The sequence below is a fragment of the Nestor notabilis genome, unplaced genomic scaffold (genome assembly GCF_000696875.1).
Source record: "Nestor notabilis isolate BGI_N333 unplaced genomic scaffold, ASM69687v1 scaffold8870, whole genome shotgun sequence".
Lineage (NCBI taxonomy): Eukaryota > Metazoa > Chordata > Aves > Psittaciformes > Psittacidae > Nestor > Nestor notabilis.
In genome coordinates this window covers 47,595-65,315 of record NW_009910627.1, presented here as the reverse complement: position 1 = coordinate 65,315, position 17,721 = coordinate 47,595, and the positions used below count along the sequence as shown (strand labels likewise).

Genomic DNA, 17,721 nt, shown 5'->3' with positions numbered 1-17,721 from the left:
CAAAGTTTAAAGATACGACTGGGATTTCCAAAGCGACAAGATTATTGGTGATTTTTGCCATGACTACCTACAAAACCTCTGTAAAAGGATAAACTGTATTTCACAGTGCAAGAAATGTCCAGATGGCTGCTGTTTTCAGCATCAGAATATACTTGATAGCAGCCGTGATGAAGCAACTGTTTATAATAAAGTCAACAAAGGACAAAAATGACTTTGCAGGAACAGGTCTTTTCACACAAAGGACAGGAAGTCAGTTACAGTTTCAAAGCATCATACCTTTGAAGTAGCCTGCTTTAGTTTTGCCTGTTCTACTAAAAGTTTGTATGATGATCCTTTGTTGCTTTGTATTTTCTCTTTTTCCATCTGTTCCACCAAAGCCTTCTGTTTTGCTTTTAATAAGTTAAGTTGCTAAAAGAAAATGTTAATAGGAAAAAATGAAAATTTAAGCAATAAGATGTTAAAAGGATCAGTATGTTCATATGATAGCAATCTTCAGTTCAAATTGTAACTTAATCTTTTACAATACTTTTAAAATACAGCTTAGGTGCTTGCACTCAGGTGCACCCAGATCTATCCAGAAAGTCCAACTTATTGTCAAATGAGCCACAGAGTGCAACAATACATTCCAACATCAGTTCTTCCAGCAGACCCCATGCCCCATGGTTTGAGACAAATGTCAAAGAAGTTAGGCAGCCTTCAGCTACAGAACCAGACCTATGCAAAAGCAAGGCTGAATGAGTCCCAGAGCCAAAGCTGTTCAAAGAAATAAGATATACGTGTGTGAAAATAGCCACTACCATGCTGGAAGTCACCTGTTTATGATGCACAAGCTGTTTTCTGATCTTTCGGGAATAGAGTCTATCAAGGCTACTGTTGCCTTTAGTAGATCTGCTCAGACTCTGAGTGTGAAGGCTATTATTTATAAAACTCCACTGGTTTCCTAATGGAAATAGAAAAAAGAAAGATCCGTCTTATTAAACTTCACTTAATGCCAAAGCAAAGCGTTTACATTGCAGCAATGGTTACATTTTTACATGGTTACATTACATGGTTGCATTTACACTGCAGCATGTCCATACACTAAATACAAAATAAACAAGCAAAATCTAACTCTTTGAGTGTTATGTAATTATCACCACTGATGGTAATATTTTTGTGTTATTTTAAAATCCAGTGTTACCATGTTGTTTTCACTATTTTAAAAACATATAAGGGGGTAAAACCAAGACTGTCATAACTAAAAATACCCAAACAGCTTCCATAATACAAAAGCTTTGTAGTTTTCATCTTTAGAAAAGATGTTCAAAGAAAATCACAGCTAATCCACTTCAATAATAACAAAAATAAAGCAGACAAAAAATGCATTTAGTAATACTGGATACAAATCCCATGGCAAATACGAAAGCAGTTATGAAGTCATATTTTCTCACAATACAAACTATCTCAACATGGTATAATCTAAATTGTTGCATGATGGAGTCACAGGATAATATACAAGCAATTTACAAACTAAAACCAATGTTGCATTTTTCACTTAAAAAATGAAAGAGATGATGTTTCTAAGGAGAAGGGGGAAGCAGACAACAGTGCAAATAAAATGATCACAACATCCGTTTTTAAAATCTCATTTTTCATGTAAATTGAAAATACGTTTTAAGTATTTGCACAGGTCCCAAACCAATACCCATAGAAGCAAGTTTTGATATTAAGTGTTAAATACCTGTCAAAAATCGCTCCCTCTCTTTTCCATTCAGAGGTTTCTTGGCTGTGGCTGCTTCATCTTCAACAGTAGCTACATAATCCAGTAGTCTGGACACCAGCATTACAACCCAGCTGATCATGGGAATGTCTAAAACTCCTTCAAAACAAATAAGATTTTAGTGTCTTTATAAAGTTTTGAAGCCATAACAAACTATTTTTAAAGAAAGCATAAAAAGCATTCAAGGGCATACATTTCACTAGGCCACAAAGATTCCACTCCCTTTTTCTTATTTTAATGAGGATATGAGTCTGAGCACTCACAAATAAGGGAAGAAATCAAACATTTAGTATAGAACTTCAGTATAGAACTCAGGTGCAAGAGAAAATGTCACAGTTCTCTTAGTCTGATGAAGTCAGAAGTCAAAAGCTTCACCTCTACTGTTAAAGCTAAAAATTAAGAACCATTTAAAAAATAATAACAACCAAAAATTGTGTATCTATATCTCCTAAATAATAAATGCAGAACGACAGCTGCTTGCATTAAGACACATAAATTAGATATCTCAAGTTCCATAGTGTGGAATTCCTCCATCAACCAGGTCTCCAACAAGACAGTTACAACCATGCACCCAAATAACTTTATCTTTACTCCTTTGTTAGTGTATTTTCATGTAGCCATTTGATTAAGATGTGGGAAAGCCAATACTGAGTCCAGACTAGATAAATCATGCTGGCAGCACTAAGGACTGGCTATTGCCTATTTCAATTTCACACATTAAATGCAGTATTTTTTGTATAGGCAGAAACCTCCCTACATCTTGCATATCATGCAAGAAAAATCTTTGTGTGCAAATCTAAATGAACAGTTCTAAAGTGAACTAATGAGTGTTCAATAAAGACCAGAAACCTGCAACTAATGACCACGTACTCACAGCCATTATACAAATGGCATACTTATACATCATGTCAACACACTAAAGTCATCAGTTCTAGAGGCTGCACAGAGATTTTCAAATCTGTGAACTGTGCTGAGAGCCACATTTAACTACACTACACTTTTCATTCATTGACCTCAAAAAAACTTTTAATTATCTCAAGCTATTATTAACTCCAGATCAAACAAGGAAACTAAGGCACTAAGGCACAGAAATGCCTTGTCCAAAATCACATGTAGGTGCTGTCAGCCCGAGCAATAGGATAAAGGCCCTGACTTAATTCCAGTTTCCTGTCCACACTGGCAGAAAGCAGACCGCTCCAAGCAGGCAGTGGAACAGGAGACCTCTCCATAATAGCACCTGAACAGGAACTGCTGACTAAATTGCAAGAATAAAAATGAGTAGCACTGGTGAGTGCTACACACTTTTTAGGTTGGCAGAAAAAAAAAAAAGGGGGAGGCCAGCTGCAGGGTGAAGTATATACCCTTTCATACTTCTGTCTAAATAAGTGCATTTCTTCCCTTTTTCTCTCTCTCTTAAGTAAATAAATAGAAATTTTCAGTTTCTCTCCCTCCCTTCAAGTATCTTTTGCTTACTCCTTTCCCCCCTCTCTGCCTCAACGTTTACAACTTCTCTCTACCCACAACACTCACCTCTTGCTCTGATTGTCCTTTTCTTTTCTGACTTTTTCCCCATTAAGTTTTCCCCCTTTGATGCTCAGTTATTCATGACAGCTCTCAAGAAGCGATTTCTTCTGCCGCACCTGATGCTTCCACTACACATAATAATGCCCTAGTACTCACCTGTACTGTCCAGGAGGAAGGAAGCTGGAAGACCAGCAAATAAAGTTCTGAAGTATCAGTTACTTCTGCTTCCTAAAGTCCTCCGTGAGGACAACTAGTAAGGCAAGAGCTATGAAAGGAATTGGCAGCTGTGGGGAGAGCGCAAACAGAGGTAGAGGAGATGTAAGCTTGAGTTTGTCTCAAACTAGTTAGAGACTACAGCAGGATATGGCCATGATAAAGTACAAGGTAGGCCAATGGGAAGCAATAGCACAGCTTCTGACACCAGCTGTAGGCTTGTTTCCATCAGGAGACAAGATAAAAAGTAAGGAGAGTCTCAGCTGGCATTTACTAACTTCACAAGGCCAAGAATTCTCAACAACCTATCTTCTACAATGCTCTGCTACATGTACATAACAGATGAAGTAGCCTAGAGTCTGAGGTTTTCAAAAGCAAGCATTTTCTTCAACGTCAGGGTGGTTAAGAAAACACTCAAAGAAAATCAAGTTGGGAGAATTTCACTATTTTTTTTTTAGGGTAAAAAGAAAAAGCTCCTTGTGATTACAAAAAAACCCACGTAGTTTGCAGAAACCTCACAGATACACCTAACAAACTTGTCTTCATAACCACATTTCACCTCAAAAGCTTGAAACTTAGGATCTCCAGAGCAGAAACAGGCACTTCTTCCCAAAATGCTAGATTCCAAAGTTATTCACTAAAGTGACCAGAGCTTTTTACACATTGGATATTCCCCCAACTTGGTTAAAACTTTAAAGCTTCCTAGCTGAATTAAAAGCAACCAAATAGACTTTGCACGGGTTTAAGTGGGGATGAGGGGAGGAATATCTTTTAGCACCTAAAGAACAAGAAGTTTCAACACATTTTTAAAGACAACTGTGTTTTGGAAATATAGTAACCAAGCAATTTCTTCTTTTAATATACCAAAAATTGTGAGCTAGTCTCTCAATTTTCTCGCTTATAATGAATACGAAAATATACATTCCCAAATTAGAGGGCTACCTTCAGTTCTTCTGTGCACAGGCAAATGAGGTTGCAGTGGTGACAGCAGGTTATCCAGGAGATTAAGTAAACTTTCTAAAACACCACTGTTGCTAAGTGATCTTTGGCCAATGCAAGAAAGCAACATGAAGACCCTAAAAATAAAATTTACATATTTAAGATTTTCTTTTTCAGATCCCGTAATATCCTGAAACACCCCTTACAGAACTATATTCCCCTAGGCTTTCATCTGAGACACAAGCAGATTGCTATCGAAAGCAGTACTATGGGCCTAGCAACTGAAATGGATTTCACATTCTATTGTTGAAAGGATAATGCAGTGGTTTAGGGTGAACATTTTCTCTTTAATCCTCAAGAGGTCAGCAGAGCATTCCACTTTGTACATCTGACATGAGATCTCATCCGCTTTATCTCCTATTAGATATGATATACTGAATAGCAGGGATAGAGAAATAAATCCATGTAGTCTTGTATCCTTGAAATAATTAATGTCAAAAAATAATGAAAATATAAATACTGCTGTCCAAATAAGGCAAAGGCCACAAAACAGCAAATATGACTAAAATAAATAAAAAAAAGATTAAAATAAACGCTAATGTTTATAATATCAAAGACCTCAATCAATAACCTGAAACAATCAACGCATCTAATGTTCAATGATCAACTCTACGTTTGTTTGCTCTTATCTCAGAGAACTCCTCTGTACTAAATGCTAATAGTATGCTTTCAGTCTCAACCCTACTTCCAAACACATTAGAAGAGCAGCTCTACCATGAGGGTGCACTTAAGCCTGGTAAAGCAAAAGGCAATTTTTGACACTTGAGGAGCAATGTTGCTAGATATGCAAAGATCTCCAGGTAAGGAAAAAGAGCAACTTATAGTGATGCAAGCTCCAAATAGGTGCAATAAGTAACTGCAATCACACATTTATCATTTGCAGGGCTTTTGGGGACTATTTCTTAAATCAATGGAATAGAGATGGATAAATATCCTTCAGCCACATTTTGTCAATTCCAGCGCTATGAACAACAGAATTATTGAAGTGATCCAAAGGTAACACATCAATATAGACTTACAGCTTACCTGTCTTGTGGGAATATGAGAAGTTGCTCTGAATTGTATAATTCTTGCAGTACATTTGAAAGAAACTGACCCCACCATCTTTCTCCTCCGCAGAGCTGAACAAGCAGAAGGCCAGTATGCAATCGTATCTTTGGGGTTCCACTGATACATAGGTGTTTAAATAATTCTTCACAAGCTTGAGCATGGAAAGTACTTTGCAAAACCACAGGAACAGAGTGCCCTTTGAAGAAAAGGAGCAACAAGTTTAAGGAGACAATGGCTTCAAAACATAGGAGGAGAAAGTTTGCAGGAAGTTTTAAACACTGTTAAGACTAGACTAATTGGCACAGGGGGGAAGGAGGAGGGAACACATTGGGGAGACGGCAATTTGCAGGTAACCCAGAAAGACCAAGCCATTTGGTCAAAACCAAATCCATTTCATGTCTGTGCAAACACTCCCATAGAATCTACTCAAAGGAAAAAAAACAAACTATAGTTTTGCTTAAGCACAAACTGGCAGAGAAAATCAGGACACAGCCACAGCTATCTAGCAACAGAGCAATGTAACAATGTTTTGCCTTTATTTTTCCAAAGCAAAACAAAACCCACCATTCCTACTCAGACTTCAATCCTGATTCTTCAAGAACTCTTTTGATAGCAACTTTAGGAAATAAAAATCCTTACTGGATATTAAAAACCATGAACTGTGTGGAGATACTGGATTTATTACTTCCCCCCCACACACACACCCCACCCCGAGCACTTTCTGCTTCACCTCCCCACTTCTAACTGCCTAACCTAACCCAAGTGCTACACAGGCTTCGATCCTCATGGATTCTTCCACAAGCTGCTTCTGCCTATAAAAACAACTTGAATATTCTGCCTGGGCAGTCTTTTTTTACTTCAGCAAACTGAATTAGTCCACAAAGGGATTAGATGAGTGTCTGAACAAAGGAATACACAGCCAGGACTACAGAAAAGGGAGAAGGACCTCAACACCCTCTCTTATCCTTTTTGGGAGCAGGAAGTGCACAGATAATCCACTGGCGAACCTTTGCACTATATATTACCAGCTACTAAAATAACATTAAAACATATCTGAACATAGCATAAAGGCTTTATAGTGGGCAAGTACGGATCAAGAAGTAGAAACACTTGCAAACTGTTGTTGCTAATGTGACAGAAGTATCACGACTTCAAAGAATACTAACCGTTGGAAGAGTGAAGCAAACTAAGCAAGGTATCCAGTAAATATCTAATGATGGTGCGTAACTGTTCTGTAGATGACATCTGAATCAACTCTTTTGGATCAGATTGCTCTTTCAGTGTTTTCCTGCTTGCGCCTAAAGCTACTTTGAGCCTCTGAACAGCATGGTGAGCCAAGTTGAGTTGAAGCTGTAGCTGAATGCAGTCCTGGTAAGCAGAAAATACTCTGCTATCTTCTTCTACTGCCTTATCTGGCTTTCGTAAAAAGTATTGGGCATTGTTAGCACTATTGAGTGGTGGCAGGTCAATACTCTGCAGAAGGATTTCTAACCGGTGACAGGCCAAATTGTACCTAAAGGGAAACAGTCCAACAGACAATTCAACAGATACCAGCAAATGGCAAAACATTTTAGTAATCCTGCCAGAAGACAACCTCTGGGCCATTTTGAATGCACTGTTAAAACAGATACTGAAATAAATACACTGTAGTCTTTATTACTGCTATAAAAGATAGTCACTGGTACAACTCTATAACAAAGGCAGAGTCTTCTTTCATCTGAAAAATACCATGGGAAGAAAAAAGTAAAAATACATCTATAACATTATGATATCCCAGTATTTTAAGTTCAAATAACCAGTAAGTACACATATTTTTTTCTTCTAACCTGCATTGTATGTCTTCTTGCAATGCAATCATCATTGCCAAATGTTGGTCAATTTCTGGTTGATTTGCAGCTTCACCTTCTCTGAGGGGGTCGTGCATTAGTTTCAAGTCATTTTCAAAGGGTAAGATATAGGTATGGCCATAATAAAATCCTAATGGGATTTTTGCTCTGGCATTTGTGCTACCATATCGACCAATAACAGTGATCTGAAAGACAACACAACTATACTGTAACACAATTGTATCAAAACAGGAAAAACTAACAAAGTAAAGAATTCATTAAAAAAAAAATACAGCCAACTAAAGTTTGGTCTAAAGAGAACTTAAGAGAAAGTTCATATACTAGCAAAGATCAAGAGTTCAAAAAAGAGTATGCAGTCTGTATCAACTTTTACCTTCATAAACCTGCAAACTGGGGGTGGTAACAAGTCATGTAGAATAAGTGAATGCGTGCTAATGTCAGTAGCCACTACCAGTCGCCTTCCATCCACTTCTTCTCCCAAAGTCCAGATATCAATTGACAAAGAAGCCAAATCTCCGCAAGTGGGAATCAATACATCTGTCAGCAGTATAGGTCTTCCAAAATCTAAGGTCACGAACCTTCTTGCTCCTAGAGAAAAAATGCAGGATGGCCTAAAACACCAGTGTGTGCTAACCCGCAGAGATGTTACTTCACAAACAATAAAGCCATTGTCTACATATTGTTCAAAAGATGTATATTTAAGGCTAAAAATAGGTGCACGATCTCAGAATATCTCACTAGACCTTGCACACTTCGAAAACAAATTTTAGCTTCAACTAGTTTGAAGTTGTTACACTTCAGAATAGGTTCTCTGTCCAGAGACCCAACATATTCCCTCAGCCCCCAGGACTTTTTTACCTTGATAAACATCACTGAATGTTGGGTCGTAAACTTCCAGATACAACAGAAATGCAAACTGAGAAATACCTTTTCTTTGGAAAGCTAAGTGACACTGCAGCTAAGCAACTTACTCAACACTCTGGAACACATTCCACTTACTAGAAAATGTGTCAAAATTGTTATTAGGAATTCTGTTTTTACCTGAGTGCATTCGCTCTATAATAATTGACTGATGAGGTGGAGGCTGAAGAAAATGTGAAGCGTGAGATATTGCAAGGGCAAGACCAGATCCGAGTGGATTCTGAGGAGTGGGAAAACATCAATAAAATTAAGTCATTAAAATCTATGAATTTATAATCTGTTCTTTCAAAAGACTAAGAAAACCTCTTGTGATTTAAAGATGTACAATTTTGACAACATCTCGCTACATTAACCACTAAGTTCAAAGGATTAATAATTCCTTATACAGTTAAGCTAGCTCCAATTAAAAGAAACCATTTGAGGTACTATTAACAACTCCATCTTGCTTTCATAAGTCTTCCTTTTCATGTAGTCTAAATTTAGTGATGTAGATTTCACATCTCATCCAAATCAACAGATTTTTGCTAGCACTCAAGTACAAATTAGATCCTGATAAGGCATTTTGTTTCTCTAAGAAAAAGCAAACAAAAATAATTACCGTTCTGGACTTGCTTGTATTTTTGTTATGTGCTGCAAGGTTAACTGTTGGGGGATCGATGACTGAACCAGGGAAAAGCTGAGCAAGTTCTGCATTAATAACAGCAGAAACTGCCTCGTTAGGTGGAGTCAAAGGTGGAGTCATGAATAGGGGAGTTGTTTTTGGTGTGGGTGGAATGACATCTGAAGGATGGATGAAGAACCCTGGGGCTGCTACTGGATTAGAAGGCACAGAGTTGTGAACAGGACCAACTGCTGATGCTGCTGCTGCCGCTGCTGCTGTTGTCTGATGCAGTTTTGCTTCCAGCTTAGCTTTCTGTGGGAAAAATTAAAGCAGAGTATGTAGCAGATAATACTGCTTGTGAACACAGTAGTAGTATTGAACTTCAACTTTCATTATAAAACTAAATTTAATAAATCCGAGCTACCTTCAAAACAGGCATATTATATAGCCAACTGTAAGCTGAAAAATGAAACACTATTTAATTTGACCTCCCTTGCTGAGGAACGTGAGTAATTAACTGGAGAAATAAAAAAAAAACCACAAAAGAACAAAAACCAGAAAACCTACAAGTGAACAGTAAAATAGGGCCAGCACAGCCAAGCTTCATACTGGTAGTGGCTTTATGACTGGTACTTCCCTGTGTCAGCATTTGCACTTCTCACTTCAGTGGGCTTTTTCAGACTGATAAACTTATGTATTAAGACTTGATCTTTGATTACAAACTCCCAACCCACCCTCAAAATAACAAAAAACAAGTCAGAAAGACCAAAGCAGCATGGGAGACACTCTCAGCATTAATAACAGTGCAGAGCTGTTCCTTCCTCAAATACACTATGGAGGAAAAAAAGAAAATGGGGGGAAAAAAAAAAAAGTGACTAGCTCTGCGACCACTTTCTCAGCTTTTGAAGTTTAGAGACAGCATTAAAAAATAGCTAAATAGCCTCCAACCTGTTGCTGAAGCTTCAAAAGCTGCTGCTGTTTCTCTTGCAGCACCTGGAGCTGTTGCTCGGCTGAGGCCATTGCATGAGAGAGAGACTGCAAAGCTACCTGGGCTGCGGAACTCAGTGCTGTCGAGGCTTCCCCAACTGTTCCAGAAGAGAGGCCACCAACTGCTGGGGTAACCCCAAAGGTACTCACTGGCATGAAGCAAGCAAACAAAACAGAAGAAAAACACGTATGTAGAAAATAAATGGTAAAACACACCTTTAAATTAATTCCTTACTGATTGTTAAAAGCCATACAAAACCATGAGGAAGATCTTTTATCCAGTTCTTGCTACAAAGTAATATCACCTTGAATTACAAAGCATATGGTTTATAGACTATGCACACTCATGATACATGCAACTTTCTCATTACAGAAAAGCCACCTAATACCCTGGAATTCTTTTGCCACACAAGGCTGCAAAGTAAAGATGCAAGCTTGTATGTTATCCTCTTTGACAGAAAAAATTTGATTCAATTTAATAAATTTAGAATCCAGTTTGTTCGTTAAGCTACAAAAAGCAACTATTTAAAAAACCAAAACACATTTCAACACTTATAAAACAACAGGCAATCTGTTTGGTAAACAATGTTCATTATGTCCAATTACAAATACCGTATTGTGGAACTATGCTAAGTAGAAAAAATGAAAAATTGTATATACCAGTAAACGTACTTGCATCGTCCCTTTCTATTCTAGTTCCATCACTTGTTGAAACACAGGTGAAGTGCAGAGGTTCAACTTCCAGAAGTCCAGTCAGGGAAGTAAAACTACCTTCGGCAGCTGCACAACTACTTATTTTCCCATTTCCTGAAAGAGAAATAAAAATCTGTACAATGAGCTTATGTTTTCTTGATAGTGACATTTCAAGTCATGAAGAACTGAAAAGGACAACTAAATATAATCCACATATTTTATTACTTCACTTTGTGGAACAAACACCTTAACACTATCACATCCACAATATAAATGGAAGAATATTTTAAAATGGATACTGCTGCCAAATCTGAGCAGAGTATCTTCATAAGTCAAACTAACAAATGTGACAGCAGCAGCATAGTGTAATCTTTTTAATTCCAGAATAAAATTATATATGGTGATCTGTTTTTTCCACACTGAGAAAATTAGCTTGAAATAATATTGATGCTACTGGAAAGAAGAGAAAGAAAATAACAGACCAAGATCATACACCAAGTTTGTATAAAAACTAGACTACTGCTCAATATACTAACAAATTCACAGTGCTGTATGGAGGGAAATGAGAAGGAGATGGACAAAAGCAGAAAAGAAAAGGCAAGGAAAGAAGTCACTATGACTGATGAATTTGCTTGCTATGAAAAGAATTTCCTGAAAGGTAAAAATTGGCTCATTCTTATGACATTCTAAGGCCAAAAGTCACTTATGAACAAATATGCTTCAAGGTATTTTAATGTGTCTGAAACAGAAAAAAATCTCATTAAATCTGTAATATGTAAGTAAAAGACTGCCATGTGGCAGCTTCCCAACTTCAGAAAAATCCATTTAGATTTCTCTGTCTATGAGATGGTTGCTAGTTTAAATGAATAATAATACATCTCAAGGAAGCTGCTCAATAGAAGGGATAGATGCTTCCTAGATGATTCTGACCAAGGGAATGACAGCAGCCTGTTTAATCTTTAGCCTTTTCTTAGATCTTCTATAGGACAAGAGAAGAACAGATACCAGAAAGAGTATTTTTTTCTTGCCCTAAGGGCTACAGGAAATGCAAGAGATCTCACAATGCAAAGAATATCTTGTACTTCATTATGTACAGCTATAAAACAGATGGCAAGTATAAAATCCCATCCTCACTAAAGGAAAATAGTATAGTAGAAAGAATTATTAATTCTTGCACAATAGGTAATTGTAAAACATTCATACCTGATAGAACATCAGATAAATCAATTTCATCTGACTGTACTCCAATGCTGCTGTTGTATACATTTTTACAAGAAGAGCCACTTATTTCCAAATCAAACAGAACCGGATCAAAAGGCGAACTATATAATCCATATCTGCAAACAAAACAAGACAAACAGCACTACTCAAACAATAAGAATTTATATAAGATCATTTACAGAAAAAGGCCAAGTATTTAATCATCAGGTTTTACTATATTCCAAACAATTCTTTTCATTTAATTGACATATCTTAGAAATTACCATTTACAAATATTTCATGAAAGTTATTTATTAGGTGACCTTTTCAAATAGCTTATGATGCTAACTAAATAAGTAAGTCTTTGTTACTAAGTAGTTCTAAAGATGTAATACTGTCCTGGAGACATGACACATAATCACACTCAGACATGGAAACTAGAACTACAAGCCTAGGACAATTAGCCACAGCAATATGCATGCCTGCACATGGTAAATCAGACATTTACCTAAAGTCAACAATACACATCACTGTTTTCCAAAACAGCAAAAGAAATTCAATCTCAGCTTGTCCTTCCAGCTATAGTGAGAAGAAAAAAGGAAATGCTGCTAGGGATACCAATCAGCACTTATGAGTACTTTAAGTATCTCAACAGAAGAAAATCTTATTACTCTTACTCTGGCAGTAGAAAAAAATAATACAATCACTCAGGTAACAAGGTAGTCCCCAGTCATTTATGGTTTTATAAGCCAAGAAAAGGAAAATTTGAAGTAATACAAGAATCAGTATTGGGTTCTTTTGTCTACCAATACCTATTAACAGCAACTGAAAAGAGGAGAAAAAAAATGGAAGTCAGGCCAAATTACTAAACAGGATTAGAAAGAAAGAATGCATCTGTGTAGATAGAAAAGTGAGAAACATTAACACTTTGTGCTTTGACTGGTAAGAGCCAGAATATGAAATACTTCCATGAACACATCAGCAGCAACACGAAGTTCCTCAACGCCCTTTTCTCTCTGCCTTGGAGCAGCTTCTCTGTCCTTTAGCAGGCGAGGAAAGCCCCCAGTAAGTAACACTGAGAAGGCTGGAGTGCTTAAGTGTCTTTTTTGACCAAGTAGTCACAAGAGGATAAATGTCTACATGAATACTACAATATCAGCAACAAGGTAGACCAGGCTCTAGACTTGTCTGAATGTTGAAATGCTTTCACATTGGCGGGGCTCCATGCTTTTTGCCAGTAGTAAGACTGTAACTAGTCAGAAAATGATGTTATAAGAAAGGGCAATAATTGCTTACAAGCAACTAACAAGGTAGCAAATTTAAGATGACAACTTTATATTAAGAATAACATGTATTAGATGAATCCAGGTTGCTCTCTACAAGCACGTACTACACAGGAACAGTTCATACCATCCATCTAGGAAGACTGATGCTTTGCTTATGAAAAAAGGTCATGCGGCAAACATGCTACTGTAAAGTGGTTACTAAACACACAAAAATGCTCAGACAAAATTCAGTAGTGTACCTTCACAGCCTGTTTTAGAGCTCGGATTCACAAGCTCAATGAATCAGGTCAGCTCAACATTAAAAGTGATTACTTGCATGATTTAAGTGAAGAGTTTCATTTATTAAGCAAGCAGGTGATAAAACGTAAAAAGGGCTTACAAGACCTATGTAGAATAGGATCAGAATTTGAATGTACTGCAGAAAGTGAAATAAATCCTGGGCTGGACAGAATATATTTAAGTAAGCACAGTGCCTTTTACTCATCTTTCAGCTGCAGGAATGATCAGGTTCACAGTTTTAAAATGCATTAGCAACACTTTTCAGAACAGGATATAGAAGTTACATTAATAAAAATCCCCAAAGAATGGATCAACAATGTCACATAAAAAGCCCCATCACCCTATTCATCTATGGAGTAATGAATATAAGCTATGTGAAATCTCTTCTGTTTCAGTCATCGGTGATCTCAACTGGAACAATGTTTACAATTTTATGTACCAAAATTCAAGGAATAGTTCCAGCAGAATATATTTCAGATTAGATATGGGCAGAAGGAAATAGTTCAAGTGTTAATGATAAGAACAATTAAGCTATGTAATAGCTTACAATATTTAGAATAATTAAATTCTATTGCTACTTTAATCAGATGCTTTCAAGAACAGGCTGGAGAAATTTGTCAGATTTGCTAGAGAAAAAACAACCTGCTTTGTTGTGGGACAGCCTAAAATACTGTCTGAAATTCCTTTTTTTGTTGTTCTCTGAACTGCAAGTCATGTAACACACCCATCTGGCCTTATCTTTGCAAGTTTTACTTGCTTCATTGCAGCACAAAATAGTAAAATGAGTACTACTCTGCCTTAAGACAACATGAATGTGCAGATCTTTTAAGCAGACATCTGCTTTTATTTTATTAACAAATATTAGGCTACTGTACCTGGGAACAACAACAAAGAAGGAAAAACCTGTACAAGAAACTCTGCAATACAAATGCACACACATATGAAAAAATACAACTCGGGGAGAGGGAAGGGAAAAAGAGTAAAGCAATGGCTACCTACTAAATTAAAATTTAAAGAAGAAAGGTATTAATACTTATCTTCTACTTAAAAAAAAGAAAAAAAAAAGAAGAAATTACAGTATTCTCTTCTCTGTAGACATATAAAGAAAAAGACAGTAAATTCTGTGTCTCGTGCTATTCTTCTCCTAACTATGGGGATACTGAGCTAAAAGAGGAAGCAAATTTAGTTCAAAGAAGAATATCAGTAAAACTCTATCTAGAAACATTCAGAAAATCTAAGCTTGAAGGATGCCAAGAACAGGGGCTCACTTCAAAAAACTTCCCTTGAGACGCCGGCAGCTGTGTTCACCACTAACTGATGTGAAATGTCACATGTACCAAACTCAGAAGGGGGCAACTGGAAAGGAAAAAAACCCTTCTATTTCAGATATGCTGTTTAGAGGAGGTACTTGAAAACAAGCTATATAAAGGAATGAGACAATTCCTAAAGAAAGGTGCCACTCTCATGTCATATGGAATTTCCATGTTTTTCTCCTCTATCTGGTTTCTAAAGAAAATTCAACATGAAAAGACAAAACCTCTTATTTTTCCAGTTAACTCTGTGCAATTTTCAAAATTCTCCATTTCTATTGCTGCAATAAGTCTTCTAATCAACTGCAAGATTACAGATGTCGAAATAAAGTAACAACTGAAAAGATGAATGTCGTAGAGAGCATGAAAAGGATCCAGTTTTTATCAAGTCTTTTAGGATTACAGTTCTTTAAAAAACTAACAAAAAACCCTCCACAAGATATAAACACCCCCTCCCTAACTTAGCTTATTAAATTTTCATTTTGATCTGAAGAGTCTGAACTAATATCTACCAAACCTCTTCTACCTTGATCTTGCTGGATTTAGAGGAAAACTCTTGCCCACACACAACTGAAAGAGCTGTCTAACAGCAGCATGTTCCCATCATCGTAATATGGCTTTGGAAACTGCTACAAAACTGAACCACCAGAGATTTCCTTTAGGTATCACATAAGCCCAAAGTTAAATGGCCAATCAGTTCCACATCATAGAATGAATCACAGCATGGTTTGGGTTGGAAAGGACCTTAAGATCATCTCATCTAGTTCCAACCCCCCTGCCATAAGCAGGGACACCTCGCACTAAACTGTGTCGCCCAAGGCTATGTCCAACCTGGCCTTGAACACCGCCAGGGTCGGAGCATTCACAACTTCCTTGGGCAACCCATTCCAGTGCCTCACCCTCACTGTAAAGAACTTCTTCCATATATCTAATCTAAACTTCCCCTGGTTAAGTTTGAAGCCATTACCGCTTGTCCTATCATTACAGTCCCTATGTAAAAGATGCAACATCACAGGCTGAAATCACACCACTATATAATTTACAATAAGAACTTGCATTCCTAGTAAATTACAGCAGGTCTCTACACTTAAAATCTGGCCTTCGGTAGAAATACATTAAATGTATGGTCAGCTTACAAAAAGACTACAATTTTGTGTAGTGTTAGGCAGAACTGGAACTATTCAGTGCATATGATTCCCTTCCATACTCAAAATAGGACATGCTTTGTTAATCCTTACACTGAAAAATCACAAATACTAATTTAAGGGTTACACAGACATCAAGCATTACATACACATTTACTGATATTTACTGATTTAAAGCACGCTGTAAATTGCAAGGTAACAATTAAATTCACCTTTAACTTTGCGCAAGCCCAAACTATTTTCCAGAGCTGTACCAAATTAATCCTTGCTCAAGAAATATGGAAAAATGCATCTATTTTAAACAGCCAACCTTTTTTAGACCACCAGAGGATGGCATTAGTTCCTATGCTCTTTTTTATTAAGTTTACAACTGCCACATTTCTTAGTACCTTGTTTGAAGTAATGCTTCCATAGGTGTTAGGCGATCCTGTAACTGTCGGGACACTGCAGTTAGCAATGATGCACAGGCTGTACTGCATCCTGCCAAATCTTCATCCTTTACATAATTCAGCAAGACAAAATACCAATACACAGATCCTGCATTTAAAAAAGGAAAAAAAAAAATAATTCAAGGTGAAACATGATATGCGTTTTCCACTCAGAAAGAATACACTGACGCATAATCAATGAACTATCTAATGGTAACTGAATCCAGACTAGGAAGCATTTTCCCCCTCCACTTTTTTTGAGATACTTCAGTTTAGAATCATTCTGTAATCACTAGTTCCCACAAGCATTTCAAAATCTCTTATCAACTAACTGAAGAAAAAATGGTTTCCAACAGACAGCTTTGCACATAGTTCTTTCATTGTTTCTGCCCACTGCTCCTACTGAGCACAAGAATCAAAATGCTCTTGATACACTAAGGTGCTAAGCTAGGGGTTCAAACCCCTTCAGAGCCAAGCCATACTCTAGATTCAAGTCTTTCTCTGGTTTCGGCTACTGTCTCCTTATTCTTTATTTGCTGGAGGCACTTTCCTTCACAAATCAGTTCTGGGAGCACAGTGCATTGGTTCTGTATGGGAACACAAACCTTGGCTTCCTCCTCCAACTCTCCCCGAGCATTCCAGACCCTCAACAGCTTGTTTCTACCTGGATGGTAGCACAACAAGCATTTTGTACTGCAAACTAACTTTCCTACAAGACCCCCTGGTGATGCCAAGCTAGACGCAGTTCAATGATGTCATACTGTGAAAAACACAAAGCAGGTCTTGCCACCCCAAATATGAGTACTGAAGTAATCTTCCCATTCTATCTGGCACTCAAAATGCTTCGACAAGGTCCTAAGATACCATTACTCTGCAGAGGAGGATGGAATTTAATTTAATTAAAAATTTCTTTTTGGTGCAGAAATAACTGGACTGCTGGATAACCATCATTTGGATAGCCAAGCTCCCTGGAATAAATCTTCTAATTTTCAGAAGTAACAGACAATCCTGACTCTCACTAAAGTCAACAGAATGTGTGGTTGCTGAACATCTTTAAGTGCCTTAGTACTCTGTTCTAAGCTAGCTAATCTGCTTAAAATTACACCCTCTATGTACAAATCTATAAATCTATGTATGAATCTACAAATCTATAAATCTATGTATGAATCTACAAATCTATAAATCTATGTATGAATCTACAAATCTATGTATCTACAAATGCATACTTCATACTTGGATACAATATAGCAGTCCACTCCAAGAAGCAGTTTTTACTAACTAATTACCTAATTCTTATTTCACAAGACAGCCCAATAAAACATGCCAAACAACAAATGTACTGTGTATTTTTATGACAACAAAGTTTGTATACATACCGCCTGTTGCAGCAGCAGGCAAAAGAGGCATATTGTCAAGTAAAGCTTTCAGAAGAACTGATCCAACCCCCTGCTGACTTGGGTCAGCCCTGCCATTGCTACA

At 37.1% G+C, this 17,721-nt stretch overlaps 1 protein-coding gene across 1 annotated transcript in view; it reads right to left on the bottom strand.

The window, feature by feature from the left end:
* BIRC6 (baculoviral IAP repeat containing 6) overlaps positions 1–17,721 on the bottom strand; it is a gene marked incomplete at its 3' end in the record, with an annotated part of 95,274 nt that overhangs the window by 44,754 nt on the left and 32,799 nt on the right. The window contains exons 19-33 of the mRNA XM_010010978.1: positions 17,619–17,716; positions 16,204–16,351; positions 11,798–11,931; positions 10,562–10,708; positions 9,863–10,050; positions 8,912–9,226; positions 8,434–8,533; positions 7,766–7,980; positions 7,372–7,577; positions 6,712–7,058; positions 5,522–5,741; positions 4,439–4,572; positions 1,721–1,858; positions 813–940; positions 277–408 (exon numbers count right to left, since the gene is read on the bottom strand). Coding sequence (XP_010009280.1) covers positions 277–408; positions 813–940; positions 1,721–1,858; positions 4,439–4,572; positions 5,522–5,741; positions 6,712–7,058; positions 7,372–7,577; positions 7,766–7,980; positions 8,434–8,533; positions 8,912–9,226; positions 9,863–10,050; positions 10,562–10,708; positions 11,798–11,931; positions 16,204–16,351; positions 17,619–17,716 — 2,650 coding nt within the window. The remainder of the gene's footprint in view (positions 1–276; positions 409–812; positions 941–1,720; positions 1,859–4,438; positions 4,573–5,521; positions 5,742–6,711; positions 7,059–7,371; positions 7,578–7,765; positions 7,981–8,433; positions 8,534–8,911; positions 9,227–9,862; positions 10,051–10,561; positions 10,709–11,797; positions 11,932–16,203; positions 16,352–17,618; positions 17,717–17,721) is intronic.